This window comes from Heterocephalus glaber, unplaced genomic scaffold (assembly GCF_053883595.1).
Source record: "Heterocephalus glaber isolate CG9 unplaced genomic scaffold, H.glaber_assembly_v1.0 deba00001610, whole genome shotgun sequence".
NCBI classification, from domain to species: domain Eukaryota; kingdom Metazoa; phylum Chordata; class Mammalia; order Rodentia; family Bathyergidae; genus Heterocephalus; species Heterocephalus glaber.
The window spans coordinates 31,391,597-31,409,982 of NW_028258381.1; the positions used below are offsets into that span (position 1 = coordinate 31,391,597).

General features: G+C 40.7%; 1 protein-coding gene across 12 annotated transcripts in view; it reads left to right on the forward strand.

The window, feature by feature from the left end:
* Elmo1 (engulfment and cell motility 1) overlaps nt 1–18,386 on the forward strand; it is a 578,859-nt gene that overhangs the window by 179,087 nt on the left and 381,386 nt on the right. For all 12 annotated transcript variants that reach the window (XM_004840283.4, XM_087195837.1, XM_004840282.4 and 9 more), the window contains 2 exons: nt 1,614–1,783; nt 10,917–10,952. In XM_004840283.4, coding sequence (XP_004840340.1) covers nt 1,614–1,783; nt 10,917–10,952 — 206 coding nt within the window. The remainder of the gene's footprint in view (nt 1–1,613; nt 1,784–10,916; nt 10,953–18,386) is intronic.

Sequence of the window (18,386 nt, forward strand, 5' to 3'; positions counted from 1 at the left end):
CTGTTGAATAGCATGCTGTCTAGTGCTAGAATACAGATACTATTTAGGCGCCCCCAGTGAAACCTGTGTCAGATATTTCAGTGTCTTCTTTCTGGATGGCACATCGCCACCCAAAATCCCCTCAGCTGTTTGTGCTCTTGACACCTGGCTCCTCCTCTGTCTCTTCGCACATACCAGATGTGTTCATGCAGAAGGCTCCTGCACCCACCATTCCTACTGCCCAGCATCCTTCCTGGCCCGATGTGTCTGGCTTCTTCTGAATCAGATTTCCAAGGGAAGGCCACTTCCTCAGGCCTCTTGTCCCTGAAGGCCACCCCATGTAAGAACATCACCAGTCACTTTCTATCTTACCCTTTCATCTTGGATTTGGTTATAATGCTCATCAATACGGTACAGTATTTAATTTCCTCCATTGTTGGTGGGAGTGAGGACTGGTGCAACCACTGTGGAAATCAGTATGGAGACACCTCAAAGAACTAGGACTGGAAGTCCCATTTGACCCAGGCATTCCTCTACTGGGGATCTTCCCCAAAGAATTAAAAGAATCATACCACAGGGATATATGTGCACCCATATTTATATCAGCAGAGTACAGAAGATCTGACCACTTTTTACCCTGTTCACCCTGGGGACCAGGCTTCCAACACAGGAACCTTTGGAGGACAGATCACATCCAAACCTCATTTTTCCCTTTTCTTTAAAATACAGGCATTTCAGGGTTTAAGCAGGTACCTGAGAAAGAGAAGATGATGGTGCAGATATTGAGTTAAATAATAGCTGCAAGAGATGCTCAGTTATTTCTAATAAGAAAAAAATACACTGGTAGAAAAATTTAATATTTTATTTTTCTTACTGGCTGCCCCAACTGAAAAGTAGATACAGAAACCCTGACTGGAGAACAGGACACATAAACCACAAATTATTATCCAGAGGTCCGGCATTGCTGACCGACAGGTATCCTTGTCCACTGATGTGTGTGCCAATGTCTTAAGGAGAACTCCAGTTCTAGGCCTCACTGTTCACTTGGCTTCTTAATTATTTTTTTTCCAATCTGCACAGTCAGTGGCCAGTGCATGTGAGACTCCTGTTGTTGAAAATTGGAATTTAAAAGCATTATGTTGTGCTGGAAGATTTTTAGTTTTGCTGGAGAGATTCCTGGAGGTGTCCAGTGCAGTTTGTGAACCTAGAGTGTAGACACTTAATACTTAGAACCCTCACTGAACGAGTGAGCATATTGTATAAATTTGTGTAACTGCTGAACTAAGCAAGCAGCCTTTTTGTCATTTCAGATAATAATTGTACTTAAAATATAAACATTCTGTGTATTTCCCACTGTTCCCTGCTTGGGGCTTTTAATATTCTTGTGCTTGCTTCTCCTTGAAATGGGAATGACGAGGTGTCTTCCAAAGCTCACATCTGCTTCTCATAGCGACATGGGTGCACAAGCACTGTAGGGGTCTTTGGGGCTGGAATCTGCCCTTGAGATGCCCACTCCCTAGGATGTGTGTGATCCTGTGCTTTGGCCGCGTGCCTTTATTTCTTGGTGATGTGTGCTAATTTTCGCGCGGTTCCGGTTTCCATTTTGAACACTTCCTCTCTTTCTGCCCCTCAAGGCTCAGAATGCCCAGCAGCTCCACGAGCGCATCCAGTCATCCAGCATGGACGCCAAGCTGGAGGCCCTGAAGGACTTGGCCAGCCTCTCTCGGGACGTCACTTTTGCCCAGGAGTTTATCAACCTGGACGGCATCTCTCTGCTCACCCAGATGGTGGAGAGCGGCACCGAGTAAGCAACTTCCATCTGATTTCCACCTCTGTCCTGCCTCTGCATTGTGGTGTTTGTTACCTACCCTATGCTTGCAGTGTCTCGGGTTAGACACCAGGAACTTGGCTAGGCTCGGGGCAATGGCTTTTCCCATAGTGGCAAGGTAGCAGGTTGTAACTTAAATAGCTCAAACTTCTCAAACTACTAAACTAGGTCAAGGCACTACCTTGAAGTAATTTTTGAAACAATTTAACACCTAAATGATTAAATAACTGTTATTAATTATTTAAAATTTAATCCAACCAATATCTATTGAGTACTTACTCTATACAAAAGAGTAGAAAGTGGGGAAGATGTGAAAGATGAGAGTCTCCCAAACGCTGGTGACGACTGGTCTGCAGGCAGAATTCCTTTGGTCCAGTTCCTGCCAGGGAGAGGCCAGGCGGATGTCAGAGGGCCTCACAGAGGACGTGACAGTGAACTTGGGCTTGAGTTCCATCATGACGGAGGTGGGCTTGGCTCCTCTGATGAGGGAGCTCACCTTGGTTATCAGAAGCCAGTTGAGTGTCCAAAATTGCTGAACCAGTCAATGACATCTTAATGTTGAATTAATAAATTCATTAATACTGAATTAATGAAGTGCAGACCTGGGATAGATACTTGATAGGAAAGAGCAAATGTCATTGGGTGCCTACTGATACACAATGAACAGACGCTGGTGCTGCTGCTGCCTGATGGAGACTCATCTGCTCCTCTCTCTTCCTTTCCTCTCTCCCTTCTATTATTTAATCTCTGTAGCTGGTGCGAGTGAAAAAGCCTTTCCTTGTCTTTTGAAGACAGTATGTGCAATTAGCAGGGCCATTTCCCACGTAAGAATGTTCTTTAAAGTTTGGAATTGGGATTTTACCTTAAAGACAAGTAGAGAAAAGTCCTAGAACTGAATAGGGGGAAAAAAATCAAACCCAAGAATGCTGAAAATGTTCAACTATCTGGAAAAGGATAATTATAGACAGTAGACGGGCACTATTTTGTTTTTAAAATGATGGCTAAAATTCTGCTCCTGACAGTGTTGGAAAACATCAGCTTGGAAGGGGCCTGGGGAACTGGGACTCTTGAGTGTTGGGGAATTAGTCCTCAGGGGCTGCCAGAAGGTGGGCAGAGCTGAGACTGCCAGAAAGAGGTCGGTAAGCAGACCTCTTTCCTCTTCATGGCAGAGGAAAAGGACAGAGAGGCTCCTACCCTAGACACTCAGGGGGCACCTAGGACAGAGCCTGTCACCCCTGCATGCTGGTTGTCACCCTCCCTTTCCACTGGAGCTGCTGCTCCTCATCAGAGGGTAGTAGACCCGAGCTCAAGCTCCTAGTTGCTTCCGGGGATGCAGTGAGCCCAGGGAGCTTCCTCTTCAGTGATGTTGTTCACAAATCCATTAAATCAAAATGTAAAAATAGCCAGGTGTGGTGGCACATGTCTGAGATCCTAGCACTCTGGGAGGCTGAGGCAGAAGGACCACAAATTGAAGCCTAGCCTGGGCGACTTAGCGAGACTCTGTTATCAAAATAAAAAATGGAAATGGGACAGGGCGTGTAGCTCAATGCAAAGGCACTGGGTTCAAGTCCTAGTATTACAGAAAAATGAAAACTATCAACATGTTTATGAACTCGTCTAAGTGCCAGACGTTGCGGCATCCAGGGCCGTGTGCTACAGCCAGGGTGACGTCACCTGCTAAGGTTAGGGGGCTACACCACAGACAGGAGGTGTCCAGGTGCGAAAGCCGGTGAATAGGGGCGGTGATGCTGGGTAAATACTGAGGACTGAGGCTGCTGTAACAGGGCCGCAGATTGGGAGACTGGGCCCTCTGGAGCTGGAATTGCAGATCAAGGTGTCTTGCTCCTTGGCTTGGAGATGGTCTCCTCCCCCTCTGTCCTCAGGAGGTCTCTGTGTGCAAAGTAGCTGGTCAGAGGTACCCAGGAGGCAGATGGGATCGGAGCCCTTGCCGGTGGCCTCATTTTATCTTAGTCACCCCCTTAAATAAGGGCTTTTTCTCCAAACATGGCCCCATCCCCAAGTACTGGAGGTCAGAGCTTCAGACTATGAATTTTTTTGGGGGGGGCGCAAATTGAACCTGTAGCACTCAAAGGAACACTATGACTTTGTTTTAAAAGAAAAATAATAACTAGTAATTATTTCTCTTGTTAAGATTTTTCTTGTACTTTTTTTTTTTTTTTTTGAGATAGGGTCTCATTAAATTGCTCAGTTGCCCAGGCTAGCCTTAAACTTGGACTTCTCCTGCCTCAGCCTCCCATCGTGTTGGGATTACAGGCCTGCACCTTCGCACCCAGCTAACATTCTCACTTTTCATCAGTCCTCCTGCCTTATTCTGCAACTCATCTCACCTCACAGAGCTACTCAAAAGAGTAACTGTCCCTTAGCCCCTAAAACTGTGGATGGCAGGATGGAATCACATCTTCATGGTGCACCTGTCTGAGTTCGTTATGTGAACCAGAGCATTTGAATGCCTTTTATTTTTTAACATTTTAACTATTTATAATAACCAGCAAGCCATTGCAATGTGATGTGTACATCCGTGTTTCAGACAGGTAAACGGAGCACAAGACCAGATCTTGGACAAATTGTGTGTTGCAGTTTTCTCTTACACTTCCCATCATGCTGTTTCTGAGAAGGAGTGACTCCTCTCTGGTCCCTGGTGGTGGCCCCTCACTGTTGTTCCCAAGTTCAAAGGCACTGCACTTGCAGAAGATACAGAGAGACAGCTGCAAGGACGCTTTTCTCTGTTACACAAGTGCTGTTCTGCACCGTACGACGTGGCTCATTTTACCCACATCTATTTTTTTCTGATCTTTTGCTCAGATTAAAAAGAAAAAAAAAAAGGAAGATATTTTTCTAACAAGGAAACCTGGCTTCTCAATTGAACTTATAGCAAGACTCTAATTAATTACCAAGAAATCTTTGGAATAGAAAGCACACAAAATGAATAGGTCCCGTGGTCAGGAAGGCATTTAGTCATGATCCTCAGCTCATTTCCAGTTGGGAAAGGAACCTGGAGGTTTCTGAAGCTGGACTTGTGGAAATTTTTAGGAAACACCTAAGAAACATAGCTGGAATTTCTGTCTTTGCTTTGAGTAATAATGAGATTCAGAAATTTCTCTACAGCTTGTTATTACCCAGGGCTGTGCTTTTCAAATCTCTTTCTAGCTGGTACCAGGAGAAGAGGCCATGGGGCAAAAATCATCAACAAAGGAGCACCAGGGCCGTGCTGTTTTGCCAGAGCGCAGTGTTTAAAACCTGAATTTAATTTCTCTGTCCTTCTGGAATTTGAAATTCCATTCCTAGTTTTTGATTGGAACATAGGCATGGAAACAAATGAAGTTGTAGGGAGTTGTGTTGCCTCAACCTGAGCATGGGATGGAACGGATGGTGCTTTTCTAAAAAAAAGGTGACTATCCAGAGATTTTTCAGAAACGATATATGTTATAGTCTGAAGTAACGAATTATATTGCTTCTCTTTTCCTCTTGTACTGGGGATTGAACCCAGGGCCCTGGCACTGAGATACATCGCCAGCCCTTTCTCATTTTTTATTTTGAGAGAGGGTCTTACCAAGTTGCCCAGGCAGGGATCAAACTTTCGATCCTGCTTCAGTCTCCCAGAGTGCTGGGATTCTGAGTGTGTGCCATCACACCCAGGTAACTCTGCTCTTTTCTGGACTTTCAGTACAATGGGGTGCTCTTCAAGCCTCCAGGTACACAGACAGCTGGGCAGCTTACTCTGTGGCCCTCTGCTGTTAAACGATCTGTCATCCCTGGGGGCAGAGAACGGGGCACATGTTTCCACGTACGAAAGGGCAGGGTACTTAGTTTCCTTCTTTCTAACGGGGGCAATGTGATGGCAGAATGGCACTGGTGGGGCACTAGCAAGCTGTGCACCACGCTGGGCGGTAAAGGCACCACTGAGAAAAAATGAAATTCATGATTTCCAAAGAACTCAGACAGTCTTTGAGTTAACTTCCATTTCTTAAGGGAAAATCGTATTTATTGTTAAAAAAAAGCATGTAGATAAGCAGAAGGAAAAAAATTCTTTGTAATGTTCCCTTCCATGGACAAGCATTTTGAATATCTTGGTGGGTGTCCTTTTTGTGTCTCCTTTTAAATACACAATATGCACGACATTTATACAAGTAAAATTATAATATTCACACTCTTTATAACTAGCTCTTTCTGCCTAGCAATAATTCCATGTCCCTAAATGTTATTCTTGCATCATGTTTGTGGCCTGAATATCACTTCATTTTCACAGCTTCCTGCAGGTACAGTCGATGCAGGAAGTGATGCAATAACTGGAAGGATGTGCCTGAGATAGTTAACCATTCCCCTATAGAGGGACACTTATGTCACTTTAAAATTTTTTCTGGCCTTTTTTGAATTGACTTTCCTTTTAGCAAAATCTGTGTGACTGTTGAATTATTGTTGGAATAAAATTCATGACTGAGGAGACACATCCATTTTAAAGCTGTTTTAAAACAAAAAGACAGACCTTGTAGGTTACCATTCCTATAGAAGAATGTCCATTTCTAATACCCTCGCCACTACTGAGCTGGCATTCCTGTGGATTTTTCTTTTTTCCACTTGCTCTTAGCCAAAAGCCTGAGAAGTGATGATTTTTCTTTGTTCCTAGGAAAAATAGCTGTGAGGAGTTCTCAGTATTAGGGAATTTGTAAGTACTGATTTATTTGGTTGAGGTCATTTCTCCAAAATTTGGCTGTGTTAGGTCGGAACCATGAAAGGTGTTTCATAGTTATTTCAGTGATGTGGAAGACCCTTAAGTAGTTGTCTTCAAAATAAACAACATTAACTGTATAAGTAATTAGTCCCCTCCCACTTTGTCATACTTAGGATATAAGTGATGGAGTCTGGCCGATGCTGGCTGTAGAGTGTGTGTTTGCGTATGTGTGTAAACTGTCCTCATCACAAACAAGAACAATATCATATTAAATTTTCATCATTCAAATCATTTTTCCTGTACCAGCACCAGAGCTGTTCATTTTTTAGGTGTTGAGAAAATAGAGGTCCAACTTGAATTATGCTTGCTGAGTGACTCCGTAGCTTGGTTGTCACTTAGCACCCACACTTAGGAAGGGATTTGTAGATTTTATTCTTTGTAGCAAAGTGTATATTTTTGAGGCTGGGGCTGCCATGTTCCTGACACCATGCTGGGCAGGTGAGGGGGTGGAGGGAGGTGTGTGGGAAAAATACAAAGATGAATATGACAGTTTTGACTGTGTATGGCCTTTATGGAAATTTTGTCTTAGCACGAGAGATGAATTCCTTTTTTTAAAAGTGGTTTCCAGCTTTAACTCTCCTCGTTGCTTCTGAATTGTGTGAGTCTTAAAAGCCCTGGCTGTTCTGGCAGGTCTGGCCCAGCCCAAAGCCCAGATCACGCCACTTGAGGTTTACTTTTCAGCCCCTCAGAGCCCATGGGGAGTTGCAAACAGCTCCCAGACTGAGCCCGAAAGAAGCTGCTGCCTGCAGGCTGCATGGTCAGCACCAGCTGTGGGTTGCCTGGTCTTCCCAGCTCCTTCTTCGCCTCTCCCCTTAGGTGCTTTCTGCAAAGACTGGGAGTCCCAACCTCAGGGTCCTTCTGGGGAATTTGCATCACAAGGGCCAGGGCTGTGTCTGTTTGGGCTTCGTCAGAGGGGGTGGAGCAGAAAGTTCCTTAAACAGGCTGTGCCTCTCCTCATCCCTTCCCCCTTTGCTTTCTCTGTGTCCCTGTCCATCTCGCTGAACATGGAAATGAGAAGGGGTCTTGCAACCAGTTTAAAGATTCGAGATTATCTTTTGCCTGTACAAATCTTGTCATTACTTGGGCTGGGGTGAGGGTTTTAGGCTGCTGTGAAACCTTAGCCTTTCCATAAACCATTTCTCTTCTGCTCTCATTTCTTTTTAAGAAGTGAGTACACTAGGAAAGAGGATATTCCAGTTAAGACAACAGACAAACGTCATGACGAAAAACTTCCCTTCTCCTCCTGCATAATCTGAAGCCAACATGAGTGTACGATGTGGAGATGTAGGAAACACCTTCTCTGCCCTGGTTTACCTGTGTGCTTTGGGCAGGGAGAACTCCCCAGGGTTGGATGGCTGCAGGAGGTACAGCACTGGAAAGCCAGTTATGTTGAAACTTTGCAGGGACTGCTTAGTATATTAACACGCATGCTTAAGCACATATGTGTACACACACATTTTGCTTCAAACAGTTTTAAACTTACAGAAAAGTGACAAGAACAGAACAGAGAACTCGAATTTGTTCTTCACCTAAAGATGCCACTCACATTTTATCCAGTTTGTCCTGGTTGCATCTTTAATACAAAAGACCTAACTCAGAGGTAGAAAGCCTGTAATACCAATGAGACTGAGGCAGGAAGATCATAAATTCAAGTCCAGTCTGGGGAATGTAGCAATTTTGTGAGACTCTCTCAAAATAAAAAGTGAAAAGTCTGCTGGGGATGTACCTCAGTGTGAAGACTCTGGGTTCACACACACACACAGTAGTAGCATGTCCCCTGCTTGTCTAACTGATCCCTTGCTATTCTTTCAGACTAGATCTCTTTCACAGTCATTCCTTTTCTTGCATGACTTTGACATTTTTTAAAGATTATTAAAGGTCAGCAGTTTGATAGAGTATCCTCCAGTTGAGTTTATTAAAATGTAATTTATTGAAGTTCATTTTCAGGGAAAGGCAGAATTATGTCTCTCCTATAAATATGTAAATTAACATGTGTTAAAAGAATTTATTTTACCCATATGATATGAGGGAACCAGGCAGATGTTGTAATCATTTCAAAGCAAAAGTCAAAGGAGCACAAATTTATATGGAGCAAAGGAATGTTGAAATGAATTGCAAATGGAGACCTAGCTGGTTTTCCACCAGCAGGGAGGACACCAATTAAATCACTACCAGACAGGGCCAAAAAATGTGTATATCTGTTAGATACCTCCAGCTTGAAAGGAGTTGTAAAGTAGCTGAAAGACAGCAGGGCTAGAATCTGAAAACCCAGAAGAGGATGTTATAGACTCAGCATAGTTTTCTACTGAAACACATTTTCCCTCTATGAGCTTGCCTATTATTTTCTCATGATCAAACCCATATTCTATGTCCCTACCTGGAATATCACAAATGCAAGTGGTATTAGTGTGTTCTGTTGTTGGGGCATGATGTTTCTATATTTTATTAGTTATATTAACTGTGACTTCTTGATTAAGGACATTCTCAAGGTGCCTTTATTACACCATTTCCCCTAACCTTTATAGTCCATTCATAAATAATTTGTAGGGAGATACTTTGAAACCATGTGAAATCTGATTCCTCACCTCAACTATATTCACTAGTTTTGACAGTGATGCATCTCAGCTGAATTACTTATTACTGTGATGGTTCCTAAAGGAGGATTTCCAATGCTATCATTGTTTCTACATTGACTGGTTGCCTCCTGTTGGGAGGGCTCCATGTTCTCCCTTTTTATTTATTCATTTGTGCACTGATTTCCAGTGGGGTGTGCTAGGGCTGGCTTGAATAGCTTCCCTACGGCTGCTTTTGCACAACTCTTTCCCTCTCCCTGATGTCAAGTTGATTCTTTAAATTGGCTGGGGTGAGAGTAGAAATTCTTGGAAAGTGGAAAATGGCACTAATCAGATTTCTGGGTCCTTCTCCAGAGGCTTTGTTCTTATACTCTATCAGCACATCACTCTTCATGACAAGGTGGGCTCATTTTCTCCTAATTATTTAGGGAGGTATCATCTATCACCATTCTTATTTATTGGGATGCTCATCTTGTCCTAGAATTGGTCCCTGAAAGCTTTTAAAAACCAAATCGAGTGTTCCTTTGATCCATCTCCCATCATTTTTTGAGCATTTCTTTACTTTCTGGCTCAACAAGATATTCCTGGTTTATTTAGGTATTTCCTTGCCTCAGCCTGGCATGAGCTGTTTCTCAAAGGGACCTTGATTCATGTTAGTGGAAAGCTGTATTCAGCCCTTGCAAATGTCCCCAGCTTCTGCTCAGTCCTGCCTTCTCTGACCACCTACTTCTTGTTCTCTGTCAATAACTTTATGATGGAGGAAAAAGGGAAAATATTAAATATTTTCAAAGGAAAGAGAAGGGAATAAGAGGAGAAACTCCTTACATGTGTCCCTCCATCAAGTTTTGCCAAACAGCAGATTTTAGTTTTTATGTGGCTAGTTGGTTTCTGAAGGGGCTATGCTTTATGTTGTTGAGAATGTGAAAGTTAAGTTCTTTGGAAGAACAAAGGCATACATCAGCCCTTTATGCGGTGCCTTTCCCGTATGTGCCTGACATTGTGTGTGTGATTCATAGTGCAGAGCCCTGGATTTTGGAGAGTTGGGAAGGGCAGCGAGATTATCCTAAGGCTTGGAGCTGATATAGCTCCAGGGCCTAAAGATGTAGGAAGAGAAATCAGAGGTCAGTGAGGCTCCCTCAGCAAGCTTAGCACTAGGTGAGTTTGGGAGTAGGATGAAAGTAGTTGGAAACAGGAGAAGGATATTCAACACAGGCAGAAGACAGACTTAAAGCAGGAGAGATTGGCAGGCTTGAAGAACGGAAAGCACTTTGACCAGACTAGAGACACTTGTTCCTTTATCTTCTTGAGGCTAGGTTTTTAGTTAGTTTGCTCATTTGGTTTAAAGCACAATTGCCCATTGTTCTAGGCAGATTTGTCTACTGTGGGCTCCAACCCAGGGTACCATCGTGGTATCCAACATGATTGCAATGTCTCTAGTGCTGTTTGGCTCAACTGTTTTCATTGCAAAGTCACCCATTCTTATCCTTAGTGGTTCCCCCCTTTAAACCCAGATCCTTTGGATCCAAATGGAGGGCTTCTTTTGCCTTTGCTCAAAATAAATGCAGGAGATGGGTGAGAATAGTTTAATCTGGGCCTTTTGATTGTCTTTTGTCATGAAAGAATACCAATTTATTACTTTGATGTGTTAAAGTGGGTAAAGTCCCTTTGCTTGGTGGCAGTTAATCTATCCTATATCTTATCCTGAGTTTTCATCACGATATATTCATTGTGTACAAATGATTGCTTTCAAACATGCCTCTCACTTGGTTTTTTTTAAATTTTGCAGACGATATCAGAAGTTGCAGAAGATCATGAAGCCTTGGTAAGAACATAATGATCAATTGATATTGATGATTTAATACTTCTTTTCCTCTGGATAAACCCTGTCCTGTGACTAATTTTATAGCTCTGTGTTTAGATATTTTGAGTAAGCAGTTTTTCTCTTTTTGTTTGATGTTCCTATAAACAGGTCCCTTAAAATTTATTTTCCTTTTCTTTTTACTTTGTAGTGCAAAGAGTATTTTACGTTTGTAACCATGAAATGATCATATCAGGATCACTAGCCTTTTCCTGGAGTAATGCTAGGCATAATTTTATGCATTACTTTAAAGAAAACTTTCTCTTTTGTGGCCTATGTGATGTTCAAAGTTAAAAGTCTTTGATTTTCTTCAATGACTCAGAGAGAAGGTCCACCTTTGTGACAATATTCAAGATAGTTGTATGGAATGAAGATTACTTAATTTGGGTCTGAGAAAACTCTCGATCACTTGTGTATTCATTGAGTTACATTATAATTTTGTTTGAAGATCTCAGAACTTCTTTTTTTAGCCCCATTCTGCAGTGCCATTCTTACCCACGAATGAGGGAGAGTCCAAAGCACGCTGATTCCAGCTCTGTGCTCTTTACAAGACATGCATGAGCACATGTGCCTTGGAAGGGAAAGGATGAAGTAACATATACTATGCAAATGCTAACAATAATGAAATTGAGTAATTTTACTTTTAACAGGCCAATTAAGACTTGAAGACAGTACGTTATCACAAAAAAAGAGGTAGAACATAATAAAAATGCTAAACTCATTTGAAAGATACAAAAATGCTAAATTTTCATTCATCTAATACTAAGGCTTCAAAATACCTGAACCAAAAACAGAATGTTAAAAAGAAAAACAGACAAACCCATTATCCTATTTGAAGATTTTAACATTACCATCCCTAACTGATAGAAAAATTAGGTAAATTCACAAGGGTGAAGAAGATCAGTTTAACACTACTGAAGGTCTTGTAACAACAGCAGAATAAACACTCATCTGTAGTGCACATGAACGTTCGTCAGTAGGAACCATATGCTGGGCCAGAGCAAGTCTGAGAAATTTTCAAATGATTGAAATTATACAGATTATGTTCTTTGCTTTTTTAAATAATAAATGCCTGTGATACACAATAAATACATTCATCATGGGGAATTGGTACATGCATATATCACATCTTTATCCTTTTTATTTCCCCTTCCTTCTCTCTATGTCCAGATCTCCTTCCATCTCCACATAATCTGTCTGTTTCCTATCATCTGTCTTTTATTTTTCAATTTAACACAAGGAAATTAGATTAGAAATGAGTAAGAATTAAATAGCTGAAAATCTCCAGATGTTTGAAGATCAGAAATTAGACCATTTTTATAAGTCAAGAGTTAAGGGATAACCTTGCTGAAATTACAAAATTTTTTTTTGCCAATTAATCTTTTATTTTTATTAGACACGTCAGTATTTTACAAACAAAACCCCTTTAATGTTAAACTGTAATTACATCTTATGTTTTCAATATTGAAATCTATATTTTTACAACCTTATAACCAGTAAACAATTTATATTCTAATTAACATTTTATTTTTGCATACAATTTAACATATATCAATATTTAAAGGCTATATGACAGATTACCATAGCAATGGCAGCACACTGAGATCCATTACTCAACTGATGGGCTTTTTAAAAAAACTTGTACAAGTTGCTGGGTATATGCTACTCAAAGTGACTTAGTAGGTCAAAAGATCAGGCATAGAACTCTTTTTGTCCCCCCCTTTTTTTTTAATGACTACTAAAATACAATGCTTCTGGCATGAAGACACATGCACACTTAAAAATTTTTACTCAATATAATACAAAATATTTTTAATGGAATGATACTGAAAAGACAGCTTACCAAATTTTGTGAATGAAGCTACAGCAGTGCTCTGTGGGAAATGTATAGCTTTCTGTGCTTATTAGAAAAGAAGAAAGTTTTTTTAAAAATGACCCAAATATTTAAGATACTAGGGGAAAATGTGAATTAAGTAAGTAGAAAACAAGATAATAAAATAAGAGCAGTCAACAAATTAGAAGAGAAATAATAGGGAAGACTAAAGCCAAAATTAATTATTTGGAAATATCACTTAGGGAAAGAAGACAGAACCCCACATGTCAACAGTAGAATTAAAAGAGGCATGTGACTATAGATCTTATTGACAATAAAAGCAAAATAAAGGGATACTGTAGTACAATCCTAGTGTAATACTGTAAAACTTTACACCAGTGATTTTTGGTACTGACAGCTGAACCCACGGCCTTTACACTGAGCTACAACCCAGTGGCCCCCCTTTTTGATTAGACAAGGTCTTGCTAAGTGGCTAGATTGCCCAAGCTGGGCTTGAACTTCTGAACCTAGTCTCTCAGCCTCCCAGAGTGCTGGAATTACAGGTTTGTGTCATCATAACACACTAAATTTTAGATGAAATGGGCGAGGGCCTTCAGAAACAGAAGTTACCAAATGTATCAGCCATGGAAACATGTGGCTTTGATCTCCCTTCAAGAAAGAATTTGCAGCCAGGCATGATGGCACATGCCTATAATCTCATCATTTTATAAGGCTGAGACAGGAGGATTGCAAGTTTGAGCCCAGTGTGGTCAGTTTAGTGACTCAGCAAGACCCCATCTCAAAATAAATGTAAAAATAAATCTGTAAACGTAGTTCCGTGCAGAGGCCCTCAGTTCAGTCTCCATTACTGAAAAACAAACAAACAAGAAGACAACTGTTTTAGTCACTTTCTCATGGTTGAAATACAATATTTGACACACACAACTTAAAGGAGAAGAGATTTAATTTTGGCTCACGGTTTTTAGAGGATTCAACCTAGAGTCATCTGGCTCCAAGACAAAAAGGGTATATGGGAGGGGTCTGGTGGAGAAAAACTACTCACATCGTGGTAGCCAGGAAGCAGAGAAGAGAGAAGCCCAGAAGGGAGATACATCCTGCTAGTCAAGTCACACCTTAGTGACTCTCCTCCAACCAGGCACCACTTCCTAACACCAAGTCAGCTATGATCCAGTGATTGAATCCCCTTCCAAACATGTGAGGCTTTTGGGAGAGATTCTAGATCTAAAGCATAACAGGGCTGGGGATTTAGCTCAGTGGTTCCACCGCCTGCCTTGCAAGGGCAAGGTCCTGAGTTCAATCCTTGGCACTAAAAAATAAATAAATAAATCATAGCAACAACACCCCACCCCCCACCCCCAACTTGCTACTCTGCCAGGAGGCGTACATTTAGGGTGACAGCTTCTAGCTACAGCACATCCCAGATCCATGGCAGCTCTTAAGTCAGGGCCTGGTGGTGACCACTCTGCTTATTGCAGGCAGTGTATGTTCTAGAGTTGCCCATTAGTTGACTGAGACTTTCCCAAATCTGCTTCTTATACCCCTTCCCTCTCACTGACATCAGATTTGTCTCATGGTCTGCAAGATTTCCATAGCAGTCCTAATTTCTGCCCTTCTGCCCCTCATAGGCATTACCCAGTATCCCAATAAACCTCTTGCTCTTCCTTACTTCAGCACAGCCTTTGCCTTCCCGGGACTAAAGCTGACACTTAAGGAACGAGAAAATCCAAATGGCTACACTGTTGAAGACATTCAATTTATTATCAAAGACCTTCCCAATCAATATGATTGAGCTTTTAATAAAATAAAGGAGAAAAATAAAGGGAAAAAGTTATCTTAGTAGAAAGAAAGCATTTCATAAAATATAACATCCATTCATAATAAAAATTCTCTGCAAGATGGGAATAAAGAGAACTTCCTCAGCCTGATAAAGGCCATCTATAAAAACCCATCATACTTAATATTGGAAGATTGAATTTTTCCTGACCTAAACTTTGAGAAAAAGACAGATATCTGCTTCCTGCATTTCTATTCAACATTGTACACAAGTTCTTATCCGTTGCAATAAGGAAAGAAAGAAAGAAAGAAAGAAAGAAAGAAAGAAAGAAAGGGCATATTAGAAGAGAAGATGTTACAATGTCTCTGTTCATAGAAGACATTCTTGTTTATGTAGAAAATCCTAAACAATCTACAAAGAAATTAAGTCTAATTCTTGAATTCAGCAAGGTCTCAGGATATAACATCATTACACAAAAACCCAAATATTTTCAAAAATATAAAATATAAAATTCTTATGAATAAATTTAACAAGGGACACGTAGTATCTGTTCACTGAAAAATAAATATATTGCAGAGAGAAATTTAGAGACCTAAGGAAGTGGAGAGGTACACCATTTCATGGATTAGGAGATATTTATGGTAGCACTTCTCCTCAAATGAATTTATAGATTCAACGCCATATCATCAAATTTTAAAAAAGAAATGATAAGCTAATCCTAAAATTTAAATGGAAATACATCAAACTTGGAATAGCCCAAAAAGTCAACAACAAAGTTGGAGAATTTCACTGTCTTCAAGACTTAACCATATGAGTAATTGTCAAGACAATATATTGCTATTAGGGAAGAGACAAATAGATCAGTGAAACAGAACAGAGTGCATTTAAATTTTTTTAAAAAGAGCCATGGAATATTTGCTGATGTGAATCAGGCTATAATTCTGAAGCCTGAGGGTCTAAAAGATGACTTAGAAATCCATACTGTTCAGTGTATGTAAATTTTACCTCCCTCCAATAGAAAATACATAGGAAAAAAAATCAAAGGGCCAGGCAAAACTACAGCTAATAAATTTGGCAGTCAGGGTTCTATTCAGTATAATATTTTGAGAGCTTTAAATGGTGCCTTTATTTTCATCTTTTGTCCAATTCTGTGTTGAGCATGCCATCCTATGGAAGCATTTGGAAGCAGTATTCTTTTATAAAATGAGTAGCATACATTTACATGCTTGTTTTGAGATAGGCTGGATTTGTTGGAATGAAGATGATCTCTAGTCTGTTCATGAGAAACCTTTATTTGAATCATTCCAGCACACATGGCGTGTTGGCTGCCATAGTGGCTGTCGACCAGCATGCAAAGTTTGCAGATGGCTTAATTTGTGGCAGTCAGCACTGCAAAATCTTTAGCCTAGCACTTTAGAAAAACAAATTAACCAAATAATTATAAAGGTTCCAGAATGTGCCATGTGGTTACTTTATAATTGTAATGCTTTTAACGTTTGCTGCTCTGTGCTCAGCACTGATTTTCAAAGTAGACCCTTGGCTTCTGCCTTGCTTCTTTAGAATCTGAATTACTCCTCTAGGAGTGGAAATAAACACTGATGTCAGGGTTAGGTAAGAGTTTTTAGAGCCACCTCATTTGAAAGAGGTCTTTTGATGTGATATATAATGAAATTTGAGTGTGGCATCCTTTCCTTGCAGCTGAAATTTTAAAACTGAATTTTAAAAAAGTCTTCCTTTAGGGAAACATACTTTGCCACCTAGCAACCAGTCTTAGAAAAATTAAATGTGGTATATATAGGATATATGCATATAGGAAGTTCTATAATATTTGTATTATATATTGTACATAATATACATGATCACAAAATTATATTAATATTTGACATATTATATAATAGGTTATAGTATATACTTCTGTGTATCTGCCCACCTATCTTTAATGTTTCTTATTCAATGGACCCAGAGAGCAATCTTCTAATGGGCACCTTGGTTGGTGGGTGAAGGAGAGAAGCCTTTGTCTCACTTGTCAATCATTCTCATTAACAGAGAACTAAAAAGCACAGGGAGCCCTGTGTGCAGTCTTAGAAATGATGATCCATCTTCTTAACAGATAAAGAGATTCAAATCCTGTCCCCCAAACCTGCTTGGAGATTTGGAAGCCAAATAATACTCTTTGTCCATCTTTTTCCCAAGGCCCTTGCAGTTTAGGCAGAGTTCTGGAGCATTTTAGGGGAGATGGAGTTTTCCCAGATGCTTCTGAGACCATGTAGATCAGGGTTCCATTGAGCAGGTAGCCAGCACTCATTTCACCTTCAGATTGTTGGAGAGAATACATACAATTTCCTCATTTGCTTTTGAAGCAGCTCAGGAAGACTGGTGTCGTCTGTATTTCCAGTCTCAGATAGCTAACTGAGAACGTAGAGTTTGATTCCAGGAATGTGCGTATTTCTTTTCCACTGCCTGTTCTATTGCAGAATCTGTTACTGTCATCAGAGCTAGAGTTTTGCCCTCAGAGGAGGCCATGGGTACCATCCAAGGAATGAGCCTAGGAATTTGTATTGTGGCACATATGTGGGAATCTTTCTGCATGCCAGGTACAAAGCAAATACCATCTATTAGTTATTACCCGGTGAACGTTTTTCTCTTTTTAACTAAATAAAATATCTAATATTACTTACTAATATATACATTATTATTTAATAATGTTTTCATAGTAATATTATTTCCTATCCAATCTAGTTATAAATCTTGGTAATTGCATGTATTACCTGGCTCTTATTTTTTTCGAGGTGGCTTTCTTCTTTTGCAGTCTGATACTTGCATTTTCTTATGACTCGTCATCTGTAGAAAAAATCATTCTGGAATTTTAATTTAACTTTTTCTTCCTAGTCTTTGTAATCCATAGTCCAGGCATCTTTCTAACTTTCTGTTTTTGAGTTTGCAATTTCCTTGTGAGCCGTGGCCCTTTGATGCCACCTAGGGGCATCTGTCAGACTGGGGCACCTCACATGCAGCTTCAAACAGCAGAGTTGTTTGTTACTGCTTTATTCCCTCCTCCCTCCTGGGTTCTAAGAACAGAGTCCTTTGCACAGTGACAGCAAAACGCTTGGACATCTTGGGCTTCACTCACCTTCTAAAATACTAACTTTGAGGAGTGATCATGGCTAATGCGTAGCTTGTTCCCCACATGCTGTTTGAAGGGCTTTAGCTTGTTTCTTTTCTCCACCTGTCCCTGAGGTAGGTCTCACCACCGCTGCCACCACCACCATCCTCATCCCTGTTTCTAATAAATGAGGAGACTGAAGCACAGACAAGTGGTTAACTTGTCTACATAGAGCTCCAGGGACCTTCTGCCCTCTGGCTCTGAACACCACCCACTTAACTATTTCCAACTGGTCACACAGCAGGATGTTCACCCGAAGTCTGTGGGCCACCCGCCCTCTTTGTAGGTTAATGTTAAAATAAAAAATATTGAAACTTTGTTACTTGAGTATGTTGGCTACATTATATACTTTCTGTGGAGCCCAAGACCCTTCATCCTGAGTCAGTGTGGCCCAGGCCAGCCAGAAGCTGGGACACCTGTGGTTGGGTCTCTTTGGTGCTTTCCCCAGCTTGGGGTCATGGTCCTTCTGGGTCAGGAACATCCCCTCCTTTAGGTTCCTTTCAGCATCACAACACCTGAGGGAGGCAGAATTTCAAAAGTCATTTTCAAGGCTGAGCTGAGTAGAAGAGCACAAGGAAGGGAAATTGAGAAGCTTTTGAAAAAACATGAACTTGTTTTTTATTCTGT